General features: G+C 48.5%; 1 protein-coding gene across 1 annotated transcript in view; it reads left to right on the top strand.

Moving 5' to 3' along the window:
• The window catches only part of TMCO1 (transmembrane and coiled-coil domains 1), a 250,924-nt gene that overhangs the window by 74,383 nt on the left and 158,091 nt on the right, over positions 1-18,450 (top strand). The window contains exon 3 of the mRNA XM_030207196.1: positions 14,009-14,068. Coding sequence (XP_030063056.1) covers positions 14,009-14,068 — 60 coding nt within the window. The remainder of the gene's footprint in view (positions 1-14,008; positions 14,069-18,450) is intronic.

The raw sequence follows: 18,450 nt of genomic DNA, 5'->3' as shown, positions 1-18,450 counted from the left end.
TCGCCTGGTTTGGATGGACTTCCTTTGGAATTTTGTAAAACATTTGTAGTTGATCTTCCCCTTTGCTAGAAGAAGTTATAAATAGTATGAGAGACGGGGCTCTGCTGCTTTTTTCCATGTTGGAGGCTTGGATTTCTGTTCTTTTAAAAGAAGGGAAACATAAAACAGATTTGTCAATCGTATTGCCCAATTTAGATGTTGAATGCAGCTGTCAGGATCCTGGCAAAAGTCTTGGCTGTGCAGTTGGGCTCTGTGTTACCTACTTTGATACACCCCGATCAGGTTGGCTTTGTTTCCAAGAAGCAAGCAGCTGATAACATTCGTAAAATTATTTCTCCGAGGACAAGCAGGCTGCTTGTTCTCACTGATGGGTGACGTCCACGGCAGCCCCTCCAATCGGAATCTTCACTAGCAAAAGCCTTTGCTAGCCCTCGCGCGCCGATGCGCACCGCGCATGCGCGGCCGTCTTCCTGCCCGAAACCGGCTTGTGCCGGCCAGTCTTCTTTTCTCCGCGCTCGGTACGGTTGTATTTTGCCATTCGTGCCCCGAAAAGTCGACCTCGCGCGTCGTTTTCGACTCGTTTCTGTGAGAAACTGTTCAAATTGTTTCGGAAAGACCTCTTTTGGTTTTTCCCTTCCTGTACTTCGAGTTTTTCTGCCCCGGTAAGTTTTCTTTCGTCGTCGGGGTAGGCCTTATTTAGGCCCCGGTCGAAATTTTCTTCTCACTATTTTTCTGGTGCCAAATTTCGCCATTTCGACTTTTGATCTCGCCGGCGTGATTTTTCCGCCCATGACATTGAAGCCTTCCAGCGGCTTCAAGAAGTGCACCCAGTGCGCCCGGGTAATCTCGCTCACTGACAGGCACGCGTCGTGTCTTCAGTGTCTGGGGGCTGGGCACCGCCCTCAGGCCTGTAGTCTGTGTTCCCTTTTACAAAAGCGGACTCAGGTAGCGAGGTTAGCCCAGTGGAACATTTTGTTCTCGGGCTCTTCGTCGGCATCGGCACCGGGGGTATCGAGTGCATCGACGTCTTCAGCGTCCAGACCTTCATCCTCGGCTGCCAGTGCATCGAGGCGTCGGCCCTCTGCATCGGCGCTGAGACATCGGACGACTGTATCGACGTCGGTGGTACCGGGACCTCGTCTGCTGATGTCGTCGGACGGTGGCGCTTCGTCTGGAGTGCAGGTGAGGGCTGTCCATTCCCCTGCTGGTGGCGGTGAGCCTTCGGGTGGGTCTCCCCCTACCCTGAGGGCTCCTGCGGTACAGCCCGCCCGAGACCGACCTCCTTCGGTCTCGGCCCCGAGGAAGCGACGGCTGGATTCGACGTCCTCCTCGTCGGTGCCGGGAAGCTCCGGTGACATGCTTCGTTCCAAGAAGTCGAAGAAGCATCATCATCGGTCTCCTTCCCGGGTCGGCACCGAGAGCTCTGGCTCGCCGAGGGAGTCGGCACCCAGCAGGCATCGGCACCGAGAGGACCGCTCACCCTCTGTTCAGGAGGTGTCGATGCGCTCCACTCTGGACAGCCCGGACCAGCCTCCACGCCCGGAACAGGTTCTGACGTCGACGCCTGCATCGACCTCCATGCCTTTCTCTGCTTCCGCTCTAAACGAGAGCCTCCGGGCCGTTCTCCCAGAGATTCTGGGAGAGCTGTTGCGCCCTACCCCTCCGGTACCGGCGGTGCTTGCGCCACCGGTACCGTCGAGCGTGGCGCCGGCTGGCCCATCGCCCGAGGTGAGGTCTCCGGCGTCGGTGCCGCGTGCGATACCGGCTGCCGCCGCCTCCCAGGAAGGCTCCCCGACTACGTCGGCGGAGGGAGCTTCGCCGATGCGGGCGAGGGAGTCTACCTCTCGACGCCCCCATCGTGGACGTGGCTCCACAGAGTCGAGTCGGGCGAGGTTGCAGACACAGGTCCGTGAACTTGTGTCTGACACCGAGGGTGAGGCCTCGTGGGAAGACGAAGGAGACATCAGATATTTCTCTGACGAGGAGTCTGAGAGTCTTCCTTCTGATCCCACTCCCTCTCCTGAAAGACAGCTTTCTCCTCCCGAGAGTCTGTCTTTCGCTTCCTTTGTCCAGGAGATGTCTACGGCCATCCCCTTCCCGGTGGTTGTGGAGGACGAGCCCAGGGCTGAAATGTTTGAGCTCCTGGACTATCCTTCTCCACCTAAGGAAGCGTCCACTGTACCCATGCACCATGTCCTAAAAAAGACATTGCTGGTGAACTGGACCAAGCCTTTAACTAACCCCCACATTCCCAAGAAGATCGAGTCCCAGTACCGGATCCATGGGGACCCAGAGCTGATGCGCACTCAGTTGCCTCACGACTCTGGAGTTGTGGATTTGGCCCTAAAGAAGGCCAAGAGTTCTAGGGAGCATGCTTCGGTGCCCCCGGGCAAGGACTCTAGAACCTTGGACTCCTTTGGGAGGAAGGCCTACCATTCTTCTATACTCGTGGCCAAAATTCAGTCTTACCAGCTCTACACGAGCATACACATGCGGAACAATGTGCGGCAGTTGGCGGGCTTGGTGGATGCGCTCCCCCCTGAGCAAGCCAAGCCATTTCAGGAGGTGGTCAGGCAGCTGAAGGCGTGCAGAAAATTCCTGGCCAGAGGGGTGTATGACACCTTTGATGTTGCGTCCAGGGCCGCTGCTCAAGGTGTGGTGATGCGCAGGCTCTCATGGCTGCGTGCCTCCGACCTGGAGAATAGAATCCAGCAGCGGATTGCGGACTCGCCTTGCCGTGCGGATAATATTTTTGGAGAGAAAGTCAAACAGGTGGTAGAGCAGCTCCACCAGCGGGACACCGCATTCGACAAGTTCTCCCGCCGGCAGCCTTCAGCCTCTACCTCTACAGGTAGAAGATTTTTTGGGGGAAGGAAGACTGTTCCCTACTCTTTTGGCAAGCGTAGGTACAATCCTCCTTCTCGACAGCCTGCGGCCCAGGCTAAGCCCCAGCGCGCTCGCTCTCGTCAGCAGCGTGCGCCTCAGCAAGGCCCCTCGGCTCCCCAGCAAAAGCAAGGGACGAGCTTTTGACTGGCTCCAGCAGAGCATAGCCGACATCCAAGTGTCAGTGCCGGGCGACCTGCCAGTCGGAGGGAGGTTGAAAGCTTTTCACCAAAGGTGGCCTCTCATAACCTCCGATCAGTGGGTTCTCCAAATAGTCTGGCAAGGATACACCCTCAATTTGGCCTCAAAACCTCCAAATTGTCCACCAGGAGCTCAGTCTTACAGCTTCCAGCACAAGCAGGTACTTGCAGAGGAACTCTCCGCCCTTCTCAGCGCCAATGCGGTCGAGCCCGTGCCATCCGGGCAAGAAGGGCTGGGATTCTATTCCAGGTACTTCCTTGTGGAAAAGAAAACAGGGGGGATGCGTCCCATCCTAGACCTAAGGGCCCTGAACAAATATCTGGTCGAAGAAAAGTTCAGGATGCTTTCCCTGGGCACCCTTCTTCCCATGATTCAGCAAAACGATTGGCTATGCTCTCTGGACTTGAAGGATGCCTACACACACATCCCGATACTGCCAGCTCACAGACAGTATCTGCAATTTCAGCTGGGCACACGTCACTTCCAGTACTGTGTGCTACCCTTTGGGCTCGCCTCTGCGCCCAGGGTGTTCACAAAGTGCTTGGCTGTAGTAGCAGCGGCACTTCGCAGGCTGGGGGTGCACGTGTTCCCATATCTCAACGATTGGCTGGTGAAGAACACATCCGAGGCAGGAGCCCTGCAGTCCATGCAGATGACTATTCGCCTCCTGGAGCTACTGGGGTTTGTGATAAATTATCCAAAGTCCCATCTTCTCCCAGTGCAGAGACTCGAATTCATAGGAGCTCTGCTAGATTCTCGGACGGCTCGCGCCTATCTCCCAGAGACGAGAGCCAACAACTTGTTGTCCCTCGTCTCGCGGGTGCGAGCGTCCCAGCAGATCACAGCTCGGCAGATGTTGCGATTGCTAGGCCACATGGCCTCCACAGTTCATGTGACTCCCATGGCCCGCCTTCACATGAGATCTGCTCAATGGACCCTAGCTTCCCAGTGGTTTCAGGCTGCTGGGGATCTAGAAGACGTGATCCACCTGTCCACGAGTTTTCTCAAATCCCTGTATTGGTGGTCGATTTGCTCCAATTTGACTCTGGGACGTCCTTTCCAAATTCCTCAGCCACAAAATGTGCTGACCACGGATGCGTCTCTCCTGGGATGGGGAGCTCATGTCGATGGGCTTCACACCCAAGGAAGCTGGTCCCTCCAGGAACGCGATCTGCAGATCAATCTTCTGGAGTTGCGAGCGATCTGGAACGCTCTGAAGGCTTTCAGAGATCGGCTGTCCCACCAAATTATCCAAATTCAGACAGACAACCAGGTTGCCATGTACTACGTCAACAAGCAGGGGGGCACCGGATCTCGCCCCCTGTGTCAGGAAGCCGTCAGCATGTGGCTTTGGGCTCGCCGTCACGGCATGGTGCTCCAAGCCACATATCTGGCAGGCGTAAACAACAGTCTGGCCGACAGGTTGAGCAGGATTATGCAACCTCACGAGTGGTCGCTCAATTCCCGTGTAGTGCGACAGATCTTTCAGGTGTGGGGCACCCCCTTGATAGATCTCTTCGCATCTCGAGCCAACCACAAAGTCCCTCAGTTCTGTTCCAGGCTTCAGGCCCACGGCAGACTGGCATCGGATGCCTTCCTCCTGGACTGGGGGGAAGGTCTACTGTATGCTTATCCTCCCATACCTCTGGTGGGGAAGACTTTGTTGAAACTCAAGCAAGACCGAGGCACCATGATTCTGATTGCTCCTTTTTGGCCGCGTCAGATCTGGTTCCCTCTTCTTCTGGAGTTGTCCTCCGAAGAACCGTGGAGATTGGAGTGTTTTCCGACCCTCATCACGCAGGACGAAGGGGCGCTTCTGCATCCCAGCCTCCGGTCCCTGGCTCTCACGGCCTGGATGTTGAGAGCGTAGACTTTGCCTCTTTGGGTCTGTCAGAGGGTGTCTCCCGCATCTTGCTTGCTTCCAGGAAAGATTCCACTAAGAGGAGTTACTTCTTTCTATGGAGGAGGTTTGCCGTCTGGTATGACAGCAAGGCCCTAGATCCTCGCTCTTGTCCTACACAGACCCTGCTTGAATACCTTCTGCACCTGTCTGAGTCTGGTCTCAAGACCAACTCTGTAAGGGTTCACCTTAGTGCAATCAGTGCATACCATTACCGTGTGGAAGGTAAGCCGATCTCAGGACAGCCTTTAGTTGTTCGCTTCATGAGAGGTTTGCTTTTGTCAAAGCCCCCTGTCAAGCCTCCTACAGTGTCATGGGATCTCAATGTCGTTCTCACCCAGCTGATGAAACCTCCTTTTGAGCCACTGAATTCCTGCCATCTGAAGTACTTGACCTGGAAGGTCATTTTCTTGGTGGCAGTTACTTCAGCTCGTAGAGTCAGTGAGCTTCAGGCCCTGGTAGCCCAGGCTCCTTACACCAAATTTCATCATAACAGAGTAGTCCTCCGCACTCACCCTAAGTTCTTGCCAAAGGTTGTGTCGGAGTTCCATCTGAACCAGTCGATTGTCTTGCCAACATTCTTTCCCCGTCCTCATTCCTGCCCTGCTGAACGTCAGCTGCACACATTGGACTGCAAGAGAGCATTGGCCTTCTACCTGGAGCGGACACAGCCCAACAGACAGTCCGCCCAATTGTTTGTTTCTTTTGATCCCAATAGGAGGGGAGTGGCTGTGGGGAAACGCACCATATCCAATTGGCTAGCAGATTGCATTTCCTTCACTTACGCCCAGGCCGGGCTGGCTCTTCAGGGTCATGTCACGGCTCATAATGTTAGAGCCATGGCAGCGTCGGTAGCCCACTTGAAGTCAGCCACTATTGAAGAGATTTGCAAAGCTGCGACGTGGTCATCTGTCCACACATTCACATCTCATTACTGCCTGCAGCAGGATACCCGACGCGACAGTCGGTTCGGGCAGTCAGTTCTTCAGAACCTGTTTGGGCTTTAGGATCCAACTCCACCCCCGAGGGCCCTGTTTGTTCTGTTCCAGGCTGCACTCTCAGTTAGTTGGTAAATTTTTTAGGTCAATCTCAGTTATGTCCTCGCCGTTGCGAGGTCCAATTGACCATGGTTGTTGTTTTGAGTGAGCCTGGGGGCTAGGGATACCCCATCAGTGAGAACAAGCAGCCTGCTTGTCCTCGGAGAAAGCGAATGCTACATACCTGTAGAAGGTATTCTCCGAGGACAGCAGGCTGATTGTTCTCACAAACCCGCCCGCCTCCCCTTTGGAGTTGTGTCTTCCCTAGTCTTTGTCTTGCTACATATGAGACTGGCCGGCACAAGCCGGTTTCGGGCGGGAAGACGGCCGCGCATGCGCATCGGCGCGCGAGGGCTAGCAAAGGCTTTTGCTAGTGAAGATTCCGATTGGAGGGGCTGCCGTGGACGTCACCCATCAGTGAGAACAATCAGCCTGCTGTCCTCGGAGAATACCTTCTACAGGTATGTAGCATTCGCTTAACTTAAATTACATTTCATCAAGGGCTGGTCAGCAATCTTTCCTTTTGGGAGTAGATGCTGAGAAAGTCTTTGACAGGTTCAATGGGGTTTTTTGGACTGTGTTTTGGTAACCATTGGTATTGGTCCTTTGTTCAGGACTAATATCCTAGAGCTTTATTCCAAACCAGTTGCTTGTGTTTGCATCAATGGTGGAAACTCAGCTGTGTTTTCCCTCACCAGAGGTACAAGACAGGGCTGTCCATTATCTCCCTTGTTGTTTGCCCTGGTGATGGAACCACTTGTGTCAGCCTTATGAGCCAATCCTGACATCTTAGGGGTTTCGGTGGGTGACATTGAACATAAAATTAGTTTGTTTGCTGCTGATGTTTTGTTGTCTTTAATGGCCCCTATTACTACTTTACCTAATTTGATCTCTGTGCTGCAGGCCTATTCCTGGGTCTCAGGATTTAAGGTAAACATGAGTTAAACATAGGCCCTTAACTTGATTATAGAATGCCCCACTTTACTACAAGTACAGCAATCTTTCACATTTCGGTGGGCTGGGGCGGGGCTGCAATACTTTGGTGTATGGTTGAAATCAGATTATATGCTGCCAACTATCCAGAATTGTTTTTGGCTAGTAAAACCTGATTTAGATGATTGGAAACATAAGTACATAAGTAATGCCACACTGGGAAAAGACCAAAGGTCCATCGAGCCCAGCATCCTGTCCATGACAGCGGCCAATCCAGGCCAAGGGCACCTGGTGAGCTTCCCAAATGTACAAACATTCTATACATGTTGTTCCTGGAATTGTGGATTTTTCCCAAGTCCATTTAGTAGTGGTTTATGGACTTGTCCTTTAGAAAACCTTCTAACCCCTTTTTAAACTCTTCTAAGCTAACCGCCTTCACCACGTTCTCCGGCAACGAATTCCAGAGTTTAATTATGCGTTGGGTGAAGAAAACGTTTCTCCGATTTGTTTTAAATTTACTTCACTATGGTTTCATCGCATGCCCCCTAATTCTTGTATTTTTGGAAAGCGTGAACAGAAGCTTCACATCCACCTGTTCCACTCCACTCCACTCATTATTTTATATACCTCTATCATGTCTCCCCTCAGCCGTCTCTTCTCCAAGCTGAAAAGCCCTAGCCTCCTTAGTCTTCCTTCATAGGGAAGTCGTCCCATCCTCGCTATCATTTTAGTTGCCCTTCGCTGTACCTTTTCCAATTCTACTATATCTTTCTTGAGATGCGGCGACCAGAATTGAACACAGTACTCAAGGTGCGGCCGCACCATGGAGCGATACAACGGCATTATAACATCCTCACACCCGTTTTCCATACCTTTCCTAATAATACCCAACATTCTATTCACTTTCCGAGCCGCAGCAGCACACTGAGCAGAAGGTTTCAGTGTATTATCAATGACGACACCCAGATCCCTTTCTTGGTCCGTAACTCCTAACGTGGAACCTTGCATGACGTAGCTATAATTCGGGTTCTTTTTTCCCACATGCATCACCTTGCACTTGCTCACGTTAAACGTCATCTGCCATTTAGCCGCCCAGTCTCCCAGTCTCGTAAGGTCCTTCTGTAATTTTTCACAATCCTCTCGCGAGTTAACGACTTTGAATAACCTAGTGTCATCAGCAAATTTAATTACCTCGCTAATTACTCCCATCTCTAAATCATTTATAAATATGTTAAAAAGCAGCAGTCCTAGCACAGACCCCTGAGGAACCCCACTAACTACCCTTCTCCATTGTGAATACTGCCCATTTAACCCCACTCTCTGCTTCCTATTCTTCAACCAGTTTTTAATCCACAATAGGACATTTCCTTCTATCCCATGACTCTCCAATTTCCTCTGTAACCTTTCATGAGGTACCTTGTCAAACGCCTTTTGAAAATCCAGATATACAATATCAACTGGCTCCCCTTTGTCCACATGTTTGTTTACTCCTTCAAAGAATTGAAGTAAATTGGTCAGGCAAGATTTCCCCACACAAAAGCCGTGCTGACTTGGTCTCAGTAATCCATGTCCTCAGATGTGCTCTGTAATTTTGTTTTTGATAATAGCCTCTACCATTTTCCCCGGCACCGACGTCAGACTCTCCGGTCTATAATTTCCCGGATCTCCCTGGAACCTTTTTTAAAAATCGGCGTTACATTGGCCACCCTCCAATCTTCCGGTACCACACTCGAGTTTAAGGATAAATTGCATATCACTAACAGAAGCCCCGCAAGCTCATTTTTCAGTTCTATCAGTACTCTAGGATGAATACCATCCGGTCCAGGAGATTTGCTACTCATCAGTTTGCCGAACTGCCCCATTATGTCCTCCAGGTTTACTGTGAAGTCAGTAAGTTTCTCCGACTCGTCCGCTTGAAATTCCATTTCCGACACCAGTATCCCATCCAAATCTTCCTCGGTGAAGAGCGAAGCAAAGAATTCATTCAATCTCTCCGCTACGTCTTTATCTTCCTTGATCACCCCTTTTACTCCTCGGTTGTCCAGCGGCCCAACTGATTCTTTTGCTGGCTTCCTGTTTTTAATATACCGAAAAAAATTTTTTGCTATGTTTTTTTGCCTCTAATGCTATCTTTTTTTCGTAATCCCTCTTGGCCTTCTTTATCTGCGCCTTGCATTTGCTTTGACACTCCTTATGCTGCTTCTTGTTATTTTCAGTCGGTTCCTTCTTCCATTTTCTGAAGGCGTTTCTTTTAGCCCTAATAGCTTTCTTCACTTCACTTTTCAACCACGCTGTCTGTCTTTTGGACTTTCGTCTTTCTTTTCTAATTCGCGGAATATGTTTAGCCTGGGCCTCCAGGATGGTATTTTTCAACAGCGTCCATGCCTGTTGTACAGTTTTTACCCTCTCAGAACTTGTCTTGGTTTGATCGTATTTCCACTATTAAGATGAATGTGCTACCCAGATTGTTGTATTTGTTTCAAGTGCTCCAAATTAAGGCTCCTTGTCAGGTTCTGTCTTCATTTCAGGGGGTATTAAATAATTTTATTTGGGGGGGGGGGGGGGGGGGGGGTGGGTAAAAAGCCCAGGCTTTTTCGTCTGGTTCTTTTTCGAGATGCTGCCAGTGGAGGATTGGGGGTTCCAGACCTGTGGAATTATTACGGATTAGCTGAAGGCCATTCAGCAATTGAATGGTTCAAAAATATTCCTTCTAACTTGTGGGTACAAATTGAACAAGATCAGGTGGGGCCGGTGCTTTTGAAATATCTGTATGGCTTCCTTGTAGACATAGATTTTTACAGGCGGGTATTTCCCCTATAATTTTGCAAATATTTTGAAATATCTGTATGGCTTCCTTGTAGACATAGATTTTTACAGGCGGGTATTTCCCCTATAATTTTGCAAATATTTTGAAATATCTGTATGGCTTCCTTGTAGACATAGATTTTTACAGGCGGGTATTTCCCCTATAATTTTGCATCATTTTCAGGTTTGGGATTCCTTAAGTTCTGTGGTGGACTTTCAGTTTTCCCGTTACTCTCCCATTTGCCACTGGATTTGGTCCCTTCAATCTATAGATTGTGTGAGCAACAGGGATTAACTAGCTAGGGTCAACTCTTTAATGAAGATGCCTTGATCTTTTTCCAAACTCTCTCGGGATTTTGATTTACCCCAATCCCATTATTATGCTTATGTTCAGTTGGTTCATTTATTGTCCTCTAAATGTTTTAAGTCTAGGTTGACGAGGACTATTCCTTCTTGGAGGATACCTGTGAGGATCTTAGATCTACAGAAGTTTTGGTGAATACGCTGTAAGGTTATTTAAGGGATCTTCTGGTCCCTGAAAAGAGACATAGACTTCAGTGGGAGTGTGAACTGGGTGTTACATATACTCCGGAGGACAGGGATGCCATTGAAAAATCTCTGGTGAAGATAGCTATTGCCTCTAACATTCTTGAGAATAATGTCAAGATTGCTTATCGCTGGTATCTTACCCGGATTGTCTCCATCGTTGGTTTCCTCAGACTTCTGGATTATGTTGGAAAGGATGTGGAGCTCGGGACACTATCCAGCTTATTTTCGAAAGAGAAAGACACCCACATTTCGACCCAAATCGGGAGATGGGCGTCCGTTTCCCGTGGGCACCCAAATCGGTATAATCAAAACCCGATTTTTGGCGTTCTCAACTGCAGTCCGTCACGGAGACGAACAAAGATCACGGAGGCGTGGTGAAGGTAGGACTGGGGCGTGGTTATCGGCTGAGGAGAGATGGGCGTCTTTAGCTGATAATTGAAACAAGAAGGGCGTTTTTGACGAGAATTTGGTCCGTTTTATTTGAACCCTTTTTTTTTCAGGTCCAAGTCCCAAAAAAGTGCCCCAGCTGATCAGATGACCACCGGAGGGAATCGGGGATCACCTCCCCTGACTCCCCCAGTGGTCACTAACCCCCTCCCACCAAAAACCCCCCACTTTACACACTTTTTTCCCCAGCCTGTATGCCAGCCTCAAATGCCGTACCCACCTCCATGACAGCAGAATGTGTGTCCTATGACAGCCTTTCCCTGGTTCTGATGTGGGTCTCGGGCGAGTGTGACACCTTTTCTGTTAAGGGCACTGCAGAGTCACATCAGCAATGCATTGTGGTGGTTGTAGGGTATTGGGCTCCGTGATTCCACTAGCTTGTGTTAAATGCTCACGATGTTGGTAGTTGGTAGGCTTTACTCCCATGGTGCTTTTCCCTCTGCTTACTGGGTCAGTGTGTGCCCTGTTTTATTTCCGGTAGTCCATGAGGTAGTGGCCATTTGTGTAAGACACTTTTAGATCCTTTTCATGTGTTAGCCACGTTACAGCACTTAGTTCTTAACTTGAATGTTGCTGAAAGAGGGAATTGTACACCTTTCTGCCAGCTCAGGCCTACTGCTAATCTCAGTACCAGGGAGACTCGTTGCCAGTGGGGCACAACCTCTGATCTGCAGTTAACTGTGAGTAAACATGCTTATTCAAATAAAGGAGATTAGTCTTCAGGTGTGAACTGCTGTGCCAAGGTTATACACCAGCAACAAGTCCTGTCCCTGGAGCACTTTTAGTGGGTACTGCAGTGCACTTCAGGCAGGCAGACCCAGGCCCATCCCCCCCCCCCCCCCCCCCCCGTAACACTTGTGGTGGTAAATGGGAGGCCTCTAAAACCCACTGTACCCACATGTAGTTGCCCCCTTAACCCCTAAGAGCTATGGTAGTGTTGTACATTTGTCCCTCCCAGGACCAAATGGCTTGGATTGGGACGTTTCTGAGCTGGGCGTTTTTAGTTTCCATTACCGCTAAAAAAAACGCCCATCTCAGAAGGGACCAAATCCATGGCATTTGGTCCGTCCAAACCGTATTTTCGAAACAAAAGATGGACGCCTATCTTTTTCGATAATACGGTCTGCCCGCCTCTTCACATACCTGTTTTCGGACATAGCCGCCCATGGAGATGGGCGTTTGCGTTCGATTATGCCCCTCCACGGGTCATATTTGATTGTCCTGCCTGAAAGCAGTTGCTTTTTGGAAATCTATCAGCTTCCAGATTTTGTGGATAACTGCCTTGAGAGTTCCCTGGGACCTTGGGATTTTCTTGTTGAATAGATCGATCCCAGGATTCCAGAAATATCAGACTTTGTTGGTGTTTGCTACATGTGACTATGGTCACTTTAGAGGCTGCGAGTCCCCCCCCCCCCCCCCCCCCCCCCCCCCCCCCACCCCTTTGGTTAAGTGGAAATCCTGACTTTACACTGTATATAAACTGGAAAAAACTAAGTGCAATTAGATGAAAATCTTTCAAAATTTGGGAAAGATTTGGGGATCTGTGCTTAATTTGAGCTTTGTGGGTGAGTGAGATCTGGTTTGTCTTTTTCTGTGATAACCTTTTTAGATCTCTGGGGTTTGTGTTGTTTTTTGTTTTTCTCTTTGTGTTTTCTTTATCTTTCTTTTCTTTCCCCCCTTTTTGGTTAAGGGTTTTTTTTCTCTTCTTTTTCTTTAGAGTTGTTTCATTATAAAAATTATACATAGAGGTTTTGTTAGCTTTGAGATTAAGCTGTGTTTTTGCTTGTGCAAACTGTACATTGTACATGTCTGTCTTTTCCTTGCCTAATAAAGACCTCGTTATTAAAAATAAAATTGACCGGCTAAGTTCATAGTGGCCAAAGATAGACCTGCTATTGACGTGGCCTGATTTGGCTGTCAAATTTTGCCGGCGATGCACTGAAAATTGGCAGACCGGTTATATTGTGCGATATAACCAGCTATCTGCTAGCTCCAACTGGGAATATTCAGAAGGAGACATCCGTCTATCTCTCGCTGAATATTGGCAGATAGCTGAGCTAATGTGCTCAAAAGAATCAAGTGCTTGACATCAAATGGGCACTAAAGCTAACTACCTCTTAACTGAACTGTAGACCTTATCCCTACTCAATCAGATATCTTCCCTGCTTCAGTGAGTGTCACCTCCCTCTAGTTAAGGGAATACAATCCAACATCTCCTTCAGCCACGTGGACCACACTCAAGTTAGAATAAAGACACTTTCCTGTCTTGATTCAGATTGTCTTTCCATGTCTCGCTGTACCTGCTCAACCAATCCTTCTCCTCGGCTCTAATAATAAGGCAAGTCATTTAACCTCCCTTGTATAAGTCTCTGGTGAGGCCCCATTTAGAGTACCTTGTGCAATTCTGGAGACCTCACCTACAGAAAAATATAAACAGGATGGAGTCTGTTCAGAGGGCGGCTACAAAATTGGTCAGCAGTCTCTGTCATAAAACATGTAGGGACAGGCTTATGAACCACAACATGTACACACTGGAAGAGAGGCAGGAGAATGATGAGAGATGCTTAAATACCTAAGTGGCATTAATGTATAGGACTTCGGCCTTTTTCAAATGGAGGAAAATTCTGGAATGAGAGGGCATAGGATGAATTTAAGAGGAAATAGCTTAGAAGTAATCTAAGAAAATATTCTGTCATGGAAATGGTGGTGTATATATGGAACGGCCTCCCAGTGGAAGTCGTGTAGACAAGGACTGTGTCAAAGTTTAAGAATATTTAGGACAGGCATGTGGGATCTCTTAGCAAAAGGAGGAGTTAGTGGTTACTGAGAGTGGGCAGACTGGATGGGCCATTTGGCCCTTATCTGCTGTCATGTTTCTATGTTTCAATATCCAAAGAGACATGAACACAGTTACAACATTTAAATTCAGACTCTCAAACTTAACATACCACATACAAACTGTACCAACTAAAATTGAAAAACATATCAACTACCCTTTAGCCTACCACAAAGCTTGCTTCACATACTATCACATCAAAGAGCAAGCATTGTTAGATTCATCCTTTCAGTGGCAGAGACAAGGTTGGTTACGCCAGAAGCAAGGCAGCCCCTACACTCTTGTGATCAGGAACAGGTGATACACTTCAAGAATGATAAACATGCCCCACTTGTTCCCTGCCAGGAATCTGATACTGTAAACCTTAGCATCTAGGGAGATGTGTAAAATGATTTTTTTTTAAATTTGATATTTCAGTGGAGAAAAAGAAAGAAACCATAACGGAGTCAGCTGGTCGGCAGCAGAAGAAAAAAATAGGTAAGCATTCAACATCCGTTATCCATTTTGATGTTTATAGAAGGAAAAAGAGGCTAAAGCAGCAATTTCAGTGTGCATGCATGCAGTGCATCCATGCAGTGTGCATACTTGAAACCAGACAGTTATGGTTTCTCCATCAGCAAGCATGATGGTAAGTCTGTTTTGTTCATGCGATTGCTTGCATTTTTGTCTAGTTCAAGTTGCTGCTTATTCTTCTCATTGTTGGGCTTTTCTGAGTCACAGACAATCATTGCATGAAGGACTAGAGAGAAAGAGAGGGCTCACACAAGAACAGCAAAAAGAGCAAAATCTTGTAATTTAAGATCTTCTCAATCTAATTTATTGGAGGTTGCTACTCTTTATAAACAATGTGGAGGCTAAAGGCATTTCATTGTGTGGGTACTTATAGTGGAATAAACTGTGGGCTCCTTTTACTAAAATGTGCTAATGGATTTAGCGTGCACTAAATGCCAAGATGTTCATTTTATTCTTATGGGCTTCTTCGCATCTAGTGCATCTTAGTAAAAGAAGCCTAGTCTTTGAAATGAGATTTTCTTCCCTTTTATTCTTTTGAAAAGCGATGAAGCCATTTTTGTTTTCTAATATTTACTTTCTGTAATTTTTTTTTTACTCGTTTTTTCCTTCTAGATTGTTTTTTTTTTCTTTTTTTTCTTATTAAAATAAACCATTTTAAATGATTTTATCATAAAAGTGGTATAAATTTTATAAGTAAATAGATTTTGTGACATCTTATGGTTTCTAATTAAAACTGGCATTATCCAAACAATAAATCTGGCGTGGTTATTTTTTGGCAAAGCCTCCATTAAGGACATAAAATGTATAAGGCTAAATCTATAAAACATTTTATACAAAATGCAAATTAATATTCTTTAAAAATATAAATTGGCTATATCGTGTATACCACTGGAATATTGTAGTCCCAAATACAATACAATATTGTTGAAGTTGATATGTCCTGGTTTATAGAGGCCAATACATGAATCCAGTGGCTCCCAAACTTTCTAGGGTCATGGCGCCCCTAGGCTACACATTTCCTCTCATTTCTCCCTCCCCCTGTTGCTGCTGCGCCGGTGATGGTATTGAATCCTATGTTTCATGCAACTTCTGCCCATCTTCTCTTCCCCTTCTATCCAGCTTCTGCCCACCTCTCTCCTCCTTCCATCCCGGCTTCAGGCCCACCATCTCTCTTCCCCTTCCATCCAGCTTATGCTCACCTTCTCTCTTATCATCTCTCTCTCTCCCCCTCTTGTATCGAGCGTCACCACTGTTCTATTATTTTTCCTCCCCTCTCTCCATTTAGCATCTCCTGCCTTTCCATGCCCCCCCCCCCCTTCCCCCTGATATCTTCTGTTTCCTGGTCACTGCTGCTTCTCCCAATGAGTAGCAGCGGCCCCGGCAAAACAACAGCAAGTGTGGGGCTGCAGACTTTTCAGGCATGCTCTGTCTGCTCTGCCAGTCCTCTGCCTTATAATGGGAAGTTGATGTCTGCGGGGGCAGAGGACCGGAAGAGCTGACAGCGCATGCCTGAAGACTGCGGCTCTGCACTTGCTTTCTGTTTTGCCACTGCTGCTGCTCATTGGGAGAAGCGGGTGGTGGCAATATTTCTCAGCAGGATAATTTCCCGCTTTGGTGGGAGTGTGGGAGACGACCCACCAAATCAGGAGAGTCTTCTGCTGAATGCAAGAGACTTGGCAGCCTGTTGGGAAAAGATACCACGGCATCCCTGTGAGTTTGCTGTGGTGCCCTGGGGTGCTGTGGCACACAGTTTGAGGACAGCTGAATTAATCTTTTACCCTTTACATTACTCTTTAATCAGTTGTATTATCTCTTGGATTTAAACATTATAATATTGTCAATAATTAAATTGCAGAAGACCCGAGATCACGTGATGCAGTGAGAGGAGACAGACGTGTTTTGCCTCCTGCTCGAGGGTCCTAATCCTCATCCTTTGACATCGTAATTGAAAACCCCCACTTAACCTGCAGTTTAGCTCGGTAGAGCTGTGGTGGGTCTTATGGACAAATACCTTACTTCAAATAACAGGATGGCCGCAAAATCAGCAAAAAAAGGGTCGGAACGCTCCAGGACTGCCGAAGACAAAATGGCGGAACAAGGGCAGGCCCCGCAGCTTACTTGCACGGAAGCGGCGATCACGGAACTTACCAAAGCGGTAGTGCTTGCCTTGGAACCGCGACTGCAACAGCTATCGGAGCAGCTGGCGGGGATCTCGCAAATAACGGCTGAATTAACCCGGAGAACCGGCGAATTGGAGTGCCGCGTGTCCGACCTAGAAGATGGCGCCCAGGGGAATGGTGTAGAACTGACGCGCTTGCGGGAACTGGTGGCGGAACAACAAACCAAGCTAGAGGATCTGGAAAACAGGTCCCGCCGGGATAACCTTCGAATATTGGGCATTCCCGAAGCAGTGCCCGAAAGATCTTTGCGTCGGGTCCTGGAGCGCTGGATGAGCCCGATGGTAGCGCGGGACGAGGAGCTAGACCCGGTGAAACTTGAGCGTGCACATCGCTTAGGAGCCGCTCGAACCGGTGAAGGACGCCCTAGAATAGTGATTGTCAAGTTCCTCAACTCAGCCCAGAAAGATGTATTTCTCCAACATTACCGACAACACAAGGAAGAGGTTACCTATGAGGGAGTACAAGTGCGGGTATACCAAGATTACTCTGCAGCGTTGGCGGCAAAGCGCCGCCAGTACTCTGAAGTCTGTTCTCGTCTGATCGAGAGGAAATACAAATTTCAAGTCCGCTATCCCGCAGTGTTGAAAGTGTGGCATAATGGCCAGTGGCGCACCCATGACACACCAGGGAGTGCGATGGCCTGGCTAAATGGAGTCCCTGTGCAGCACGCGGCAGATGACCAAGCTGGGTGAGGCCGAGGCAGAGGCGGGAGACCGCGGAGGAACAAGTTACCCTGCAGAGTTGGTGGTAAAGGGATTAGAAGCTTGGCTAGATAAGACTGAAACCATGCCTGTTCAGGTGTTTTGTTCATGTTGTCACACTATGGTTTCCAAGACTGGATTGTTTGGGGCGTGGGAGCGGGCAGAGACTTGGGGTAACGGACAGTAAGCAAGGGCAAGAGTCAGTTTAAGCCCTTTGTGCCCCTGCCCTCTCACCCTCGCCCTTCCTCAGTTGATATTAAACTTCTGGGGGAGAAGAGCAGGTTTCCCCCTTATTAAATATTCATCCATTTGCTGCTTAAGGTTTTTGGAAATGTTTATATAAAAGGAATTGGTGAATTAAAGCATGTACCTGCAAATGTTTGGTTGTGTAATACGGTTCTAGAATTGTGGGGGGCGGTTTATGGAGGGGTGTTAATCAGTGGGGACAAAGAGCTCTAGCATGGAAGATGGAGGGCTGAGCGGTGGGATAGTGGCTGGGACTGGTTAAGGTGAGAGTAGGTAATAAGAGGAGGGAGTGTTAGGCGAGGAATGTGTGTGGGGTAGAATTATAAGAGAGGATGGGACTTCTCTAGGTGTCATTACGTGATCACAGACAGGCTTCTCTATGGGGGCATGGAGAAGAATGGAACTGGGAGTTGGTGGGGAAAGGGAGGGAGGGTGGGGGGCTGTGAGGGGGGGAGGGAGGTTAGGTATAGGGAGTTCCATGGTGTCCAATGGGGAATGGTCTGCTGAGGAGTGTGTTGCTGGGGGGGGAGCGGTCTTTTGGGAGTGTTCAGGGGTTGCGGACTTCTGGGCGAGGGCTGGGCGCCTGGGAGTTTCCAACTCTATAAAGGAAGGGACCTTGATAAAAGCAATGAGTAGGGATCCTGGATAAGTTACCGGTGCCACGATTAATTTCTTGGAATGTGTGTGGTATCACCTCCCCTATTAAACGTACAAAAATATTAACTACCCTCCAGCGTCACAATGTCTCCCTGGCTTGTTTACAAGAGACCAAACTCTCTGATGCAGAACATCTAAAGTTAAAACAGCGCTGGGTGGGGGACTGCTTCTTTGCATCAGCTAAGGGTAAAAAGGGGGGGTGGCTGTGTTGATACATAAGAGCTTACAATGCCACGCTCAAGTGGTGGAAAGTGATAGGAATGGGCGTTACATTCTGTTGCGAATGAATGTTATGGGGCAAGATTTTTATCTCTTAAATGTTTATGGCCCTAATGTGTACGATCATTCGTTCTTCCAACACCTAGTGCGCCTAGGAATACAGCACGCGGAGGTGCCTTGGGTGGTAGTGGGAGACTTCAACCAGGTGCTGGATGGGCAACAGGATCGTTCAGGCCCAAATGTGGGGACGGTAATGGGAGCAGGGAAGGGGTTGCCTTATTTATGTCAAGCCTTGAACTTGGTGGACCCGTGGCGGTTGTGCAATCCCAACGCGCGTGATTAC

Source organism: Microcaecilia unicolor, chromosome 6 (assembly GCF_901765095.1).
Source record: "Microcaecilia unicolor chromosome 6, aMicUni1.1, whole genome shotgun sequence".
Taxonomy (NCBI): Eukaryota; Metazoa; Chordata; class Amphibia; order Gymnophiona; family Siphonopidae; genus Microcaecilia; species Microcaecilia unicolor.
This window is presented reverse-complemented; position numbering and strand designations above follow the sequence as displayed.